Source organism: Vidua macroura, chromosome 8, assembly GCF_024509145.1.
Source record: "Vidua macroura isolate BioBank_ID:100142 chromosome 8, ASM2450914v1, whole genome shotgun sequence".
Classification (NCBI taxonomy): domain Eukaryota; kingdom Metazoa; phylum Chordata; class Aves; order Passeriformes; family Viduidae; genus Vidua; species Vidua macroura.
This window is the reverse complement of record NC_071578.1, coordinates 4797223-4812162: the sequence shown is the minus strand read 5'-3', so window position 1 is coordinate 4812162 and position 14940 is coordinate 4797223. Positions and strand designations below refer to the sequence as shown.

Genomic DNA, 14940 nt, shown 5'->3' with positions numbered 1-14940 from the left:
AGTAAAAATAATTGTATCCTTTCAACATGTTCTTTTTGACATTGACTTGTTTTCAAACTACTCCTTATGTTATTAAACTCTGTCTCCATAATTATAAACAAAATATTCAACTTGTAATCCTAAAATTCTTATCAAGTAAGTTCATTTTTATCACACAAAGCTGAACAAAATGAAATTATATGGGAGGTTTTGCAGCAGTCATTCCTTGTGCAGCTTTGCATCCATTAAGCTCGTGGCCCTGTAAAACTGCCCAACACTTCTCTCAGCTGGGCAGAACACGTTCCCCATTATGCCTCCATCTGAACTGCTGCCATTTAAGGTACACAAATGTCTATTTGCATGTTTAGGAAAACAGACTGTTTAACATTATGTATCCCCAAAGTCTTTGAGCTGAAACATCAACACTTCAGTTTTCTCTTAATGCCAGATGTTTGAAAACTTGGCTTTATAAACACCTTCATGTTAAAAAACAAGTTTGGAGGCAAATGGGCTGGAATTAATAACTGTATTATAGGCTGTATAGGTCTTGATCATTCCAAAACCTGGTAATTCAAGCGTGTATTAAACATGCACCCAAATATAGGATTAGGGGAGTACTAAATTAGAACTGCACTTACAGAGGTCAAGCACTTTGTTGCCATTCTAACAGTTTAAAATCCCCGCTTTTTAGAGTTCAAAATAACTCAAAATTGCCCAGGCAATCATCCTGCTTTATTTTAAAATCAATAAAGCTGCACCCTGTACTCATGTGCATGCATATCTTGAAACAAGAAAGCAGCTTCATGCACTTACCTGCACTTTTAACACACTTCTAAAATAGACACCAAAGTGCTGTAAACACTTGCATGCTTAGCATACATTATGCCAATATTTATTGGCAAAATAGAAGTTTAAATGACTAAAACTTTAATCAGTTTGACTCAAGTAAGCTGAATGGAGATCTGCGCATCGAAAGGACAGCAGCGAAAAATGTTCCTAAATATTTCTGCCTCAAAATATACTGTAACATCTCTCCACCTTCCTCCCTTTTCCCTGAATGGAAGATAGTTAAAAGCACACAATGCCAACTGGTAAGACCCAAATGGAAAGAACATAAGAAAAAAAATCATTAAATAAATCATGGATTCGCTGCTCATACTATCACTAAGCACCCCTTGAGAACACTAGCCCTAATAACTTAAATAAATAAATAAAATCAATGATCAATGGAACAAAAAGCTCCTCTTGTCTTCTGTCCATTCATAGAACAACAGTGCATTGTGTTGGGACAAAGACAGATTTTGGGTGCTATGTACTTTTGCTCCACAGACCCATTCTTCTTCAATTAATTAACAATGGAGTCTTTTTCACACCCTTTTTTGTCATCCCATCTCAGTGTTATTTGTGAAAACGTTTTCATGCCGAACAAGAGAAGGGGAGGAAGCAATCAGTATCCTATGCTGTTAAAAAGGATGATCTAACTCCCCTAAAACCTTTCTAGTCAGAATCCCCAAATTATCCAACACACCTAACACAGCAAACGACTCTGAACACTTTCAGTCACTCCCTTCAGAACAGCTGAGAACAACTAAACAAAACTAAGTTTTTTGGCAGTGATTAATTCTCTCAGGACAAGCAGAAACCTTGGGGCAGTGTCTGAAAACACCAAGGGGGGCTTTGGGGTTGTTGATTTTTATTTGGTTTTTCTTTTTTTTCTAATTTGCACTCAAAAAGGCAACAACTCCTCAAGCCCCCAGGTCTCCACAATACGGCAACATTTTAAAGCCTTTGGGAACTGATTTTATTGGATTAGAAAAAACTTTAAAGAAGCTGTAACAAAAATGTTTCACTTCTCCACTGACCCTCCTGCTTGGGGCCCTGCTCTGTGCAGCCTCTCAGGGCCCTCAAGGATCTTTAGGAAAACTCAGCACCACCCAAGAGCCTGCTAAGCTCCACAAACTTCAACTACTGGCTCTATACCAATTAAAGAGAATAGAAAAACTTGTCTTCTTGTTGTTTTTAAATTACTTGCCTCTAAGTAACAGTGGTGGATACCACAGGATAACATGGAAGAATCTGTTCCCCTACCAGGGACATGCTGCTGGTGTGAAAACACAATTAATAACCATCATCTGCAGCCCAGTACTATCATACCCTTGCTCTAGGTTTTAATTCTTCATTTTTTACTTTGAGCTGTCACTTCAGGTATTTACTGTAATACTATAAATAATAATTTACTATTATAAGGAAGATAAAATTCATCCAGCAGATCTCCATAAGCACTGTAAGGAAAAACCATAAACCCCTTTATGCCCTGTCAACTTATTTAATGTAATCTTCTCTCCTGAAAGAAAGAAAAATGCAAGTTTTAACACAGACTTAGCTAAAGCAGAATGGACAGCAGAGAAATTCAACAGCATAAACACATTTTCTTTCACAGTCACATAGTCACGAACCTTGGCACTAAAAATAACTCAGCCCACATCCCAATTTAGCCCATTCTGAAAACTTTTGTAGTTGCACAATTCCCTTTTCTTCTCCTCCTTTCCACCCTTTCTCCTTGCCTCCAGAGGTTGCTATCTTCTTCAGCACAACGAAGGCAGAAATTGATGGTATAAAAACAAATGCTACGAGCTGACCTCAGCAGCTGAGGGCCTAATTTTAGCCACCATTCTCTAGGACAAAATACATTGGTTGATGCAAATCTTCTAGGCTGCATAAAAAAAATTACAAAAAGCTTAAAAAATGAGAGCTGGAGAAGGAATTGAGGGGTATTTTTGGTGGATGGTTGATTGAGGTTTTTAGAGAAGCCCATGAAGAGACATGTTGGTAGCCATCAGGTTTAAAAAGAAGAGTGTTGCAAAAAAAAAACCTATGAAATTAAACACAAAAATAACAAAGAAATAATAATCTTACTCTTTAGGAAGAAAAGCTTACATGAGACATTAAGAAAAAGAATTTCAGTGGGATGACCACTAAAGAATGAGATAAGAACATGTTATATTGTTATATATATTATATATGTTATATATTGTTACATACATCAAGGCAGAGATGTGCAGGAGTGTATCAAGGGAGGCCCTTGGCTCATGTCCTACAGGTTTTAAAAGTTGACACAAATATAACTGAGCCTGTGTTGCAGTAAAGGGATGAACTACACAATCCATGGTTCCATTTTTCCCTCCTGACTCCAAATCACTCACCTCTATAGGATTCTGGGACTTAAATTCCCATCAAAGTTGTACTTTTTGCAAACTAGACTGTGTTTAACATCAGGGTTGAGGATAAATAATGGAACCTCATTAATATATTCTGTTCATTAATTATACTTGGAGACTCTGTACAGTCAGCAGCTAAACAAACTCAGACAAAGAAAATAATCATTTATAATAATGAATTGTCATCTAGATTACATGGAACACTTCAGAGGAGTGTAGTGTGATAGCTCTGCAAAATTAATAAAGTCTTAGTTAAACCAGGCCTCATTAAAGTATCCCCCATTAAACCTTTCCTGGAAAATTGGAGAGAAAACATCTCTTGTGTAGATTTACTGGCTTGTCAGTCAGCTCCTACTGTAAAGGCCACAAGTGAAATATGGCAGAGCCAGGAAAAGCAGGAGCTCCAGGCTTTCAGACCAAATAAATTCCACTTGACAATATTGCCTAATTAGAGCTAATATAATGAGCAAAACAGCAAAAATAAGAGCAACTGGATTTGGAGTTAAATGAGAGATCCAACACTCCAAGTGTTGCCATCTTCAATAAATACGGTGCACAGATAAAATTAACCAGTTTCAAGGACTCACACTTTGGTGACAGATTTGACTTTTCTGTAGGGCACAAGAACTTTAATATTTTGTCCAACATCTGAACTGGCCTGGCTGTGAACAGCTTTACAAAGGGACTGTGTCAGGAAAAGTGAAGAGCATTATCTCCATAAATATGTTTTCACCTTTTCCATCACAACATGCACAGTATCCATCACTGAATATTCAAATTAACTTTTTGGGAATTCTCACAAAGAAACAGTTACAAAGACAAAATTCAGAACTACAGGGTGTTAAGCAGTGTTTGAGGACCATCCAAAATGATTAAATCAACAAAACTGAAGCTGATGAAGCAGCACTACATCAGTTCATTTGCTTGATAGAAACCTTAAAAATACTCTTAATTCCATGCATTCTTACACTTACTAGCAAGGAATAATGGGTTTGTAGAATTATAATTGGCAAATTGTGAAATGGGAATTTGGACCTCATTTCTCACATGAAGGAAAGAATTAAAGACATATGAATTGTGAACTATATTATTCTCCCTTAAAAAAAAACCACAAAAAACACCAACAAAAACACAAGAAAGCCACCCAAACAAAACCCCCAGTTCTTTTGTCTCTGCATTTCACAATTTACAGTTCTCACTTTAACTGCCAGTGGTTGCTATGGAGTCCCCAAATGAGCCTTCAACGAAGATTTAGTGGAAGTCAGAAATAAGCAGGGAATTTATGACTATGCTGAGTCATGAATTTGACATGATAAATTTCCACCAGCTACCATCATTCAGAGGATGGTTTGTCTCAGGTTTATTAACATGATCCTGAATAAATCTTTTTAGCAGCTCCCTTTGACAGAGACAGGCAAGTTACCTCTAGTAATTCTGAAAACATCCACCAGCACAGAACTGACCAACAATTTAACAAACTGTGCCTCTTACTCTTGGGTTTTTAAGGTAGGATGTTAGCTCACTTAAATCTTACACAAATTAGCAAAATAACATTTATTAAGAAAAAATTATAGCGAAGCTGTCCCAAATGAACAAGATTCCTGGAACAAGTAAAAGGTGTAGAACACACCCCTGCTGATGTGCAAATGTAGGTAGTTAATGCCACATGAATCACATTTCTATGTTTATTCTTCACAATATTTGAACTGGGAATCCTGAATATACAGAATATGGTTGGGTTTTTTATGGACCACATCAAAATAACTTCACCCAAACCAAATTTATTTTCTGAAGGTGCAGTAATGAGAAAGAGACTTGTTGATGTCAGAGGTCAGCTGAGACCTACAGAACAAATATCATCTGCCCTGATAAAAGCCTAGAAATAACAGTCAAACATAAATATCCATGTTACTTTCACTTCATTTCTGCTACAAACTTCAGTCATCTTCAACTCCAGAAACCAATAAAAAGAAACATGGATTTCTAACATTAGGAACATAAACATTTCTAACATTAGAAAAATAAATCCCCAGGGACATGGTCACTTCTCTCCCAAGGGAGTTCTAACAAAACAAAAAAAGTAAGTCTCCATTGAAAATATTTTACCGGGAGAAATAAAGTTCAGCAAAAAGACACAGCTGGGGTGTGTGTCTGTTTCTATAAGAAAAATGGGATTGCAGAAAAATGCTGTGTAAAATTCAGCATAGCTTCAACGCCTGTACTGAGGAAAAACTGTAATAATTTGCCAATTATACACAGTAGAAAACAACAGCTTAGGAAAAAAAATAAAGAAACAATTGAATAATTGCATTCATTATCTTTACCTGCTATGAAAACATGGACATATACACGGAAACTGATATTCTGCTTTACATAATTACATTTTCAGAAGAAATCCCCTGATTTCATTCACTTATGGCTATTGCTATCCAGAATGGAGCATCTCTATTCCTGCTTGCTGATGCTGATAATAATGTGGTTTTCACAAACCCTCTACAAGTGTCTTGAAGAAAAAAACAAACCTCAAACACTTTGTAAGAAGCTGTTAAAAGTAAAGGAGAAAAGCTTTTAAATATTCATCACTAGCATGTCATCAAGAACCAAAAAACTAATAATTTTTCACCCATAGTGTTTTTATTCTGTCCCACATTCTCATAGTTGTTTATTCCAACATGTTCCATTTATTTGGCAGAGGTTTTCAGATAAGGAAAAGTGAAAGGAAAAAGCTTTTATGGAAGGAAGAAACAAAAGGAAAAAAGATTTTTTAAAAAGTTGTAAGGGACTCTGCAATCCTGAACAGAGCACTTGCCTTCTCACATCCAAAAACCAGACATCCCTCCTAGTCAAACACATTTGATAAAGTACATGTAGAGAGATAAGGACTTTTTACACCACACACACCTTGAAAGAACATTAAAGCAGCTTAATTTTCACATTTAACACACGTACATCAAGTCAAAAATGCAAAATCCTTCTGGAAATCTTGGTCACTCTAAAAGACTTCTCAAAATCCCTTTGGGTTTTAAGGCCCAAGCTCCAAAGGAATTCAGAGGAGTCTCTCTCTCTCACTAACCCAATCCATCAGAAGGAGCAGCTGGGTAAGGCCAGAGCTCTGAAGAAATCAATGCTCAATTTGAGATGCTGATGCTTATTTGGAGGAGGATCCCAGGGAAGTCCAGGGAGGAAAGAGAAGGAGGATAAAAATGATGTTAATAGGACACACACAAAGCAGGGATTACCTCCTCACTTGTGCAGCTTATCATTCTCAGGACTTTACTACTGTATGTTTTTGTCTTTATTATTTGCTGTTTGTTTTTAATGGTCCTGCCAAAAAAAAAAGCAAAACCACTGTGTTGCCAAAACATGTACTGCTTTCTTAAAAAATGGGTTTTACAATGCAGGTATACTTCACTTCTTTATTATCAAATGGTGCTGCAAGCAACAACTCGGCACTCTATAACAAGCACTGACCTTTCAGGATATTTAGTTGAATCTTTATGACCTGTTTACATAAAAAGTTGTTTTTTACTAATTGCAATGCAGATTTATTCCTATAAACTTACAAAATTAATCCTGGAAAAGCCACTAGTTTCAGGGCAACTCCAGTCCTCCAAACTACTCCCAGCTAATTATATTTTTCCCATTTTAAGGTAAATAGTAACACCAAAGAGAAAAGGAGACTAAAAAGAATAAAATAATAAAGAATAAAAAAAGAACAGTAAAGATGATAATAAGAATAATAAAGAAGAAAAAGATGACACACAAAGGTATAAAAGCACTTTTTGTGTGGAACCAGTGATGACACATTTAGCAAAGCTTTTTGCTGGTCAGTGGCAGAATCATAACAAGCATGTGCTTACACCCCCAAAATCCCAGCAGATCATATTAAGCCATGTCACATTAAATCTCCTTCCCTCACAAATTTCACTTTGCACAGCAAATCCAAGCTTACTGAAAACATTAACTAAATTCCACAGTGAGACATGGTGACAGGGTCTGGACAGTGGAAGATGAGCCAGACTCCTGTGGATCTTGTGGACGTGGACATACCACTGGATGCTGTTCACTGCTGCACGAGGAGTGATGCTGAAATTCCTGAAAGCAGCCAAAGAAATTGGCTCTCAAGTGCCATAAAATTCCAGGGGCACCACTCACAACCACAGTCAGTCCGAGGTATTTAGTTTAAGAATGATTAATCACAGTTGAATCAGCCTTTTGTTTCTTTTCTGACATTTCAGAGCCCTTTCTAGTATTCCATCTATCTGAAGTCTGGCCATGACTTGATACCAAAGGAGACTGTTTGAAATAATTCCATTTACTTTGGCCTGCATACAAGTCTGGATAAAGGTTTCAGTCAAAACACCTCTTCACATCATAGAATGGCCTTAAAATGGCACACAGAGATAACAAAGCACAAAGACATTAAATCAGCTGTGCACTTCCAAGGGCTCTGAGAGTTATTGACCAGCACCGGTGGGGTGGCCCCCAGGGGAGGCACATCCTTGACCCAAACAAGGAATGATCCCTGCTCCAGCTTTCTATCTTTCCACATTATCAGCAGATAAAAATGGCCATGTGTAAGTGTTGAGCAAATTGCTTTCAATGTTCAGTGCTCTGAAATTGCATAATCCAAAAGCAATGACTGAAAGAGAAAAGGTACTACATTCACAGATCTATGCAAATACCCACACTGAAAAAGCCTCACAAAACCCAGAACTAAGGAAACTCACATAGAAAATGTCACCAACAAATCCTTCCCAGCACAAGAACTTAGAGGAGAAAGAGATTTAAGGTCAACAGAGGCCAAATGGCTAATGCAAGGCAGCAAATACACTTACTATTTATACCAGAAACACAATCTCAAAATCCATTTAACATCACCCACCCTGAGACTCAAAATCAGTGTCAAAGGACTGCAATGGAAAGGACAGAGAGGACCTTAAGTGATTGGAAAATGTGAATTCTGTAACATAGAGCCACAGAGTGAAATTTTTTACTTGAAGGATGCAGGATAAAACAGACAGAATATCAATCCAGGAAGAAAATCCAAGGTCCTCTCAAGCATTTCTCTGATATGGCTGTTTGCTAAAGGTGCTTCTTTTAATTCTGTAATTCCATAAATATGCTTGTAAATTACTGCATTTAACTGAAAACATTAACAAGTACACAGACAGGACTTAAACACATGAGAAGCAACCCTGAGACCAACCTCATTTTCAAGTAAAATACTTTCTTTATGCCTAAAACTTTATCACACATTCCAAAATGCATTAGGAAAAAGACTTGCCATCCTATGACTCTTGGAAAAATTTCCAGGAGACTATTTTCCAATGTGAGAACACATCTAACAGAGCCTGAGAAGGTTTCCCACAAGGTCGTGAATTTCTTCAGAGAACCATTTAAATCTTGTATTACCCTAACCTACCCAGAAAAAAAATGGAACAAAGCCATTGCTTAAGGTTTCTCACTGGATTTTTCCATATTTACATAATAGCACTACAGGAATCCTTTTGTCTCAATTTAATGTAGATTTTATTTTACCAGTTTGTAAATATTAACCCATACATGGGAACAAATCTGACAGAGGCTGAGAACTAAAAGATATCCTAATTTTGCAATGGAGTCCCTTCCCCCCTCTTAAAAGAAATTTCACTGGGACTTCACTGTTCTAAAAATCACATTGCAATCAATGTTGGCTGCTGGGGAACAAAAGGTATGGGAACAGTGAGTCAAAAGGGAGCTTTATTTTAAAAACCTCTGTAATTATGTCTGATCCATGGGTTAGTTGATACTCTAACCATTCATCTTCCTGCCTGAGAATCCAGAATTCTCCAGCTCTGTTACTGTGCCAGAGGAATCCCAGCTCTGGTATCTGCTTCCAGGACTTTCAGGCCTCCAGTCTTCCAGTGGATTACACCCCATTCATAAACCAACTTGTACCAGTTGTGGAAAGAGAACCCTGCAGATGAAATGGTGACACACAGACCACCAATAACTTATCCCCCAAACCCTTTGTGTTCACTGTAAATAAATGCTGTGTTCTCATAAGACACTTCTCATACAGAGACTTGCTCCTGTGTTCAGCCTCCATTTCTGAAGGTTCAAAACCAAAAAAATTTGCAAATAAAATTACAAGAAAAAGGCTAGAAACCCAGTGGATAGCTTTCCAGCTCCTTCTCCTTCTTTACCTGACACCAGTTTAACATCAGTCACCCACAGCCTGTCACTCTTCCACAGCAGAATCATTAAGGGAAGGGAGCCTCTAACATCTCTATTAAACTGCAATAAAGCAAAGCCTTTAACATGAAATGCCTCTAAGTCCACCAGGCATTACAGAAATTACTTAATCTGCAAAGTCAGTACTTCCCCACCCTACTTCACCACTCCCAATCACTTACAGGAGCAGCAGCATTATCCAGATGCATTTCAGAGCTTAGCTTGGTAATTTGGTTCTGGTGTTGTGTTTCAGTGAGGGAAAAACTGGAACTACAGAATTAATTTTCAACCTGATTTTCAATTTCATTACTTTTGTCTACTTCTCAAACAAATGCATCCAGGAAAAGAAATATAAAATAGAACAAAGGCCCTTGCAATTAATTTATTGGATTACTGCTGTCCCAGCAGAGAGCATTATGTGTGTTCTAATCACACAGGTTCAGGCTTTTCTTCTTATCCTCCCCAGTCCCTGCTCCAGCTTTAATTACCTAACACATTGACTTGAGTCGGTTTCTGGAAGACTAAAGTGTATATTCTACCAAATCACAGTCATATCTAATAGTCATTAATTCTAAGCAAGGCAAGAAAAAGAGCTTTTGTGAAGGAAACAAGAAGTAAAATATTCCCACTACAATTTAATCAATTTCCATTATTTAAGAATGAAACCTAGAAGCACTGTGGGAGCGTTGTATTCCTGATGCAATCATTTTCAAATTGTAGCACAGGCTTGACAAAACACTGTACTACATAATACAAATGTAGAGTGGCTCCTTTGATGCAGTGCCTCATGTATGAGCTTCATTTAATCCATGTACACAAAGTTCATTTTTTAAGTGAAGCACTACAAGCAGCTGAACCCAGAGTTTCTTAGTCATGATATCTTTCAGAAATGGGATTTTATTTTTTTGTCATTATTGCCAGATTTGTTCCTTAAGTGCCCTGGTAAACTACATCCATTCATTTTACAAATCTTGTACCATGCAGGTTGTAGAAGAGAGGGAATGTTAAATTGAAGTGTCTGAACATAAACAAATCACCCCAAACTTCTAAATATTTCCAAGAGTAGAGGAAGTAATCAAAACCTTTGGTTCAAGCTGCTGATGTGACAGCCCTTAAGATGATTCAGCTGAGAGAGGGCAGATTTTTCCAACTCACCCATCTTCTTCCATCAAACTTAATATTCTCTTTGTTTGACCAGAAAACGGACATGAAAATTCAAGTTGGCAAAGGGGACACACACACACACGCATCATCTAACAAAACAAGAGGGATTTGTTATTTTCAGAAGACAATCATCATGGTCACCTGTAGTGCAGGCCATAATGAAGATTAAATTCTTTCACAACCATCACTTTAATGAACCTCACAATTTCTGGCCATTCAAAAAAACTGCAGATTTTTAGCACATTTTGAGAGGGGGAAAAAGGAAATAAAAACACTTCTCCTCTTTCTCTAGATTTTGTGAACTTTTTATCTTTCCACATTATTAACAGATAAAAATGATTATGTGGAAGTGTTCAGCAAATTACTATCATATTAATATCCAAAAGCAATGATACATTTAAAGAGAAAAGGTACCACATTCACAAGATCTAAAACCACAAGAGAGACACCCTTAGGCACCGAGGTCTGAACAAAGGTGAAGCCAACAGGGGTTAGGAGGCAGCCAGAGAGGTTTCTGTAAATGATCTGTGGATTCTCCTGATCCTCTCCTCAAAATCTGCTCTGCCTCACCAAACTTATCACTGGTTTCATAGGCAGAACCTCTAACAAAAAATAAAGAGTAAAACCCAGCCAAGCCCAAGAAGACATCTTATCACTGCCTGGAGTCACTAAGCAACAGTTACAAATACGCCAGCCTCAAAAAGGGAGAATTTTAGTGGATTGAAAGAGACAGAGTAAACATGAGATAGCCAGGTAACCAAATGACAAACAGTATCTGACAGCCTTGAAAACCTCTCTTAAGCCAAGATGTAATAAATAGCACATGCAACTAAATTGGAAAAAAAAAAATTCCCTAAGCCAAGTTAAATAGTAACCAGCATTCAAATTTAACCATATAAAGTCTACATTAAAATCCAAAATGACAATTACAAAATATTATATTACTATGAACACTATCAAAAGCTTTGAATAACAGCACACTAAGGAAATAAGTGAAAACACACTTTACCTTGTATCTCATTTTGGGGCATGAATGGATGTAGAAACCCATATAATAAAAACAGAGATCAGGAGCTTTTACACAAAGCTGTCTGGTAAAAGCAATTTCCCTGTGAGGGGAAAGAAAAGACTAATTACATTTGAATACAATTCTTAAAGCTATTTTACTTCTTCATATTGAAATATTTTACAGCTATCTGGCTCTTAATCTAGGACTTAATAAAGGAATAGACTTCCATAAAATAAAAATTAGGATCATAAACTCCAAATCAATGTTTTTAAAAAACCCAAACATAATAAATTGAAAATTATTACTTGGAAACGTAACAAACAAATCATCAAAATGCACAACACCATGTCAGGCTTAAAAATACTTTCATTTTTGAGTTTTGGTCTGCCAACTGCCTGATTTGATATCTAAATAAAAATGATTAAGACCCTCTGTTTAACATGTTTATTGTCAATATTTGTGTACATTGGAATTCTACAGAAACCTACTGGTATTCTGGAATTCTACTGGTTAACATGGCTCAGGAAAACATCAGAGTATTTTTGAAAAATAAGCTTCAAGGATAAGCCTCTTGTTCTATCATTTATGCTCCAGCAATTTGCATGTAAAAACAGCCACCTTTATGCAACAAAAGGTATTTTTACCCATCCCATGCTTGTTAGTATGATTTTCTCATTTATTCTGAAAGAAAAATGTCAATGTATTCCAAAAAAAGTTTGCTTTATATTTTACTGGCACAAGGAAAACACTGTTACTACAAAGACTCAGCCAGTGCTTCCTCTACAAATGATCATTTTTGCAGCATTTCTATCTGTGCAGATCACTTCTGTAACAAATGGGATAAAAAATGCATGCTGGTTTTACTTTCTGTGTCGAAGGGATAAGAAGATGTCCCTGCTCACTGCAGGGGAGCTGGAATAGATGATTTTTAAAAGGTTTCTTCCAACACAAACTATTCTCTGATCCAAAATATGAGTACATTCACATAGGAAGCATCTACAAACACTGGAGGCAATTTATCCCTTAAAATTAAATTACTATTACTCATTATTTCTTCATTTTTTTTCCCTGTGGCAAGACTGGCACTTCCAAGCAGTTTCTCCTCCCCTTGCTCTCTACTTACATGCCTACAACATATTTCAAATGATGCTCAAATCCCATCCTTTCTACAACTCAGCAGCAGCAATTCTCAGAGTGGCACGAAGTGGAAGTGACAGCAATGCAGTCCAACCTCCTTGGAGTAAAATTGGCAACAGCTTTGAAGGTATCAGATGCCTTTGCAACTTCCTAAGTCCTCCCTAACTCAACTTTTTTCTTCCCCTTTTTGAAAGAAGAACGAGGTTGGCTCACTCCAGGACTGTTGGGAACTCATTTTTATTGTCTTGAATGCTGCAGAATTTACAAGCTGCTTTTTCACAAGTTGAGCCATGCATGCATGGTGCAGCTACAGAGCTTTAAATTTATGATGTAGAAAACTTAAAATCATTTAAAGAATTCCAAAGCATGGATTATGTCAGTCTATTATTACATAAAGGAATGTGATATGTACAAATACTAAAAAATAATTCTTAGGAGGACTTAGTATTTTATATGTTCATCTTGCAAGGAAAAATTAGTCTGATTTCAACCATCTAACATTTGTAATGGAATAATTCTAAAAATCTAGACCATTAAGAGAAAAAAAGATCATTTCTAAGTCATAGGAGTTCCAATGTTTTTCCAGATTTGTTAATTCTGATTAATTCTAAAAATTATCAGATCCTAATCAAAATGCAGTCAAATTCAGATTAGACCTCTGAGATATTAAATTGTACATGGTTTATTAATTACAGAAAAGGTTTATGAACTAATTGTGGTAAGAAGTTTCCTTGAAGTGGTGCTTGTGCTCCACATAGCTCAAGTCGTGCCGTTCACCCACCCTGGAGGGTGACACTGAACAAGAGGTGAGAAGCTGCCCCTGCAGAGAAGGTGCCTCTCAGCAGGAGCCCTTGGAGAGAGGGGAGAGCTGGATCTCACAATTCCAGGGCTCCTTTTGCACCTGACAGAGTGCAGCAGTGCAAATCTCCACAGGTGAGAAGATTCATGCCGAAGCTTCTCACACTCAGACATGTCTGGCACGAGGCTCAAACCCAGCTGCTTCATGAGAACACCACATTTGTCTGTGGCCAACTTATTTCATATAAACAGACAAGCAAAAAAGGTAAGGAAAAAATACAGTTACACAAGTATTTCCACTCATTTAGGTTTTGTTTTTTTTTTCATTTATAGTAACAATGGAATCATAAAATTGCCTATGGAAGAAAAGCAGTAACTTGCAATTTTACATACAGGTTTTGTTCACAGTGAAAAGCAATATCCACAATTCCTACTGTTTTGCAAGGCCATGTTGGATAGTTAATTTAAGGCTTTAAAATTCATGGGATTACTCTCTCCATCAGGTTTTCTGAAGAGAAAGATAATGAGATTAACATACCTGAAAAATATATATAGTGCTAGTACAGCAGGAGAGCACTAATTCAGAAGACACCACTTTTTAGGTACTCTGTTATTTATGACCTCAATGTGCATAAAACTATAAAAGTGATTAATTTCATTTGGTGACTGGGCTTAGAAAAAGGCCAAAGGAAAAATTATTTCTATTCAGACAAAAAAAAAAAAAAAAAAAAAAAAGGAGCTTTTCCTGCTGAAACCAAGCAATATTAAATTATTTTCAGGGGCAATAAAAACAAGGCATTTTGTTTCTGTGTGTTTTCTTAACCTGTAAAAGTATTTAGCTAACTAGAAAGTTACATCCCTAGTCAAGGATGACAATTTAAAATTTACTTGGAAGGCAACCAACCCCATAACTACTTTGCTAAAGGCAGTGTTACCAGTATATATTTAGACTAAAAATAAAACTCCAAGTTTAGAAACAAGTATTAATTCCTACGATTCCATCCAACCAGATAAGGAAAACGTTCTCTTACCGTAATGCAGAGTAGACTCCCAAAGATAAGAAAGAAAAGTCTGGGTCGTAGTAGAGATAGACTGAGGACACACAGTAGGGCAGGATATCAATGACACCAACAGCAATTATCTTCCCATCCAGCCAGTACTGCTGGTGGAAGGAGCCATAGCCACATTCTGGTCCATCTGGGGTATGCTCTGCCTAAGAACATGAGAGGGATTAACTCCCTGACAGACTTTCAGTATGAAAATAATTTTAAAGAGAATTTCAACACACAAGTAAATACTGTAAAAATTTTTGCTGCCCACCTGTATTTAGAATTTGAAAGGCATTTGAAAGGCAGGGAAAATAATGTTAGTTACTGGATCTTTTGTGCCCTTTGCTGTTCTCAGGATGGGTATAACCCA

At 36.9% G+C, this 14940-nt stretch overlaps 1 protein-coding gene across 4 annotated transcripts in view; it reads right to left on the bottom strand.

Moving 5' to 3' along the window:
• ATE1 (arginyltransferase 1) overlaps positions 1 to 14940 on the bottom strand; it is a 67186-nt gene that overhangs the window by 28904 nt on the left and 23342 nt on the right. For all 4 annotated transcript variants that reach the window (XM_053983669.1, XM_053983670.1, XM_053983667.1 and 1 more), the window contains exons 9-10: positions 14553 to 14734; positions 11587 to 11686 (exon numbers count right to left, since the gene is read on the bottom strand). In XM_053983669.1, coding sequence (XP_053839644.1) covers positions 11587 to 11686; positions 14553 to 14734 — 282 coding nt within the window. The remainder of the gene's footprint in view (positions 1 to 11586; positions 11687 to 14552; positions 14735 to 14940) is intronic.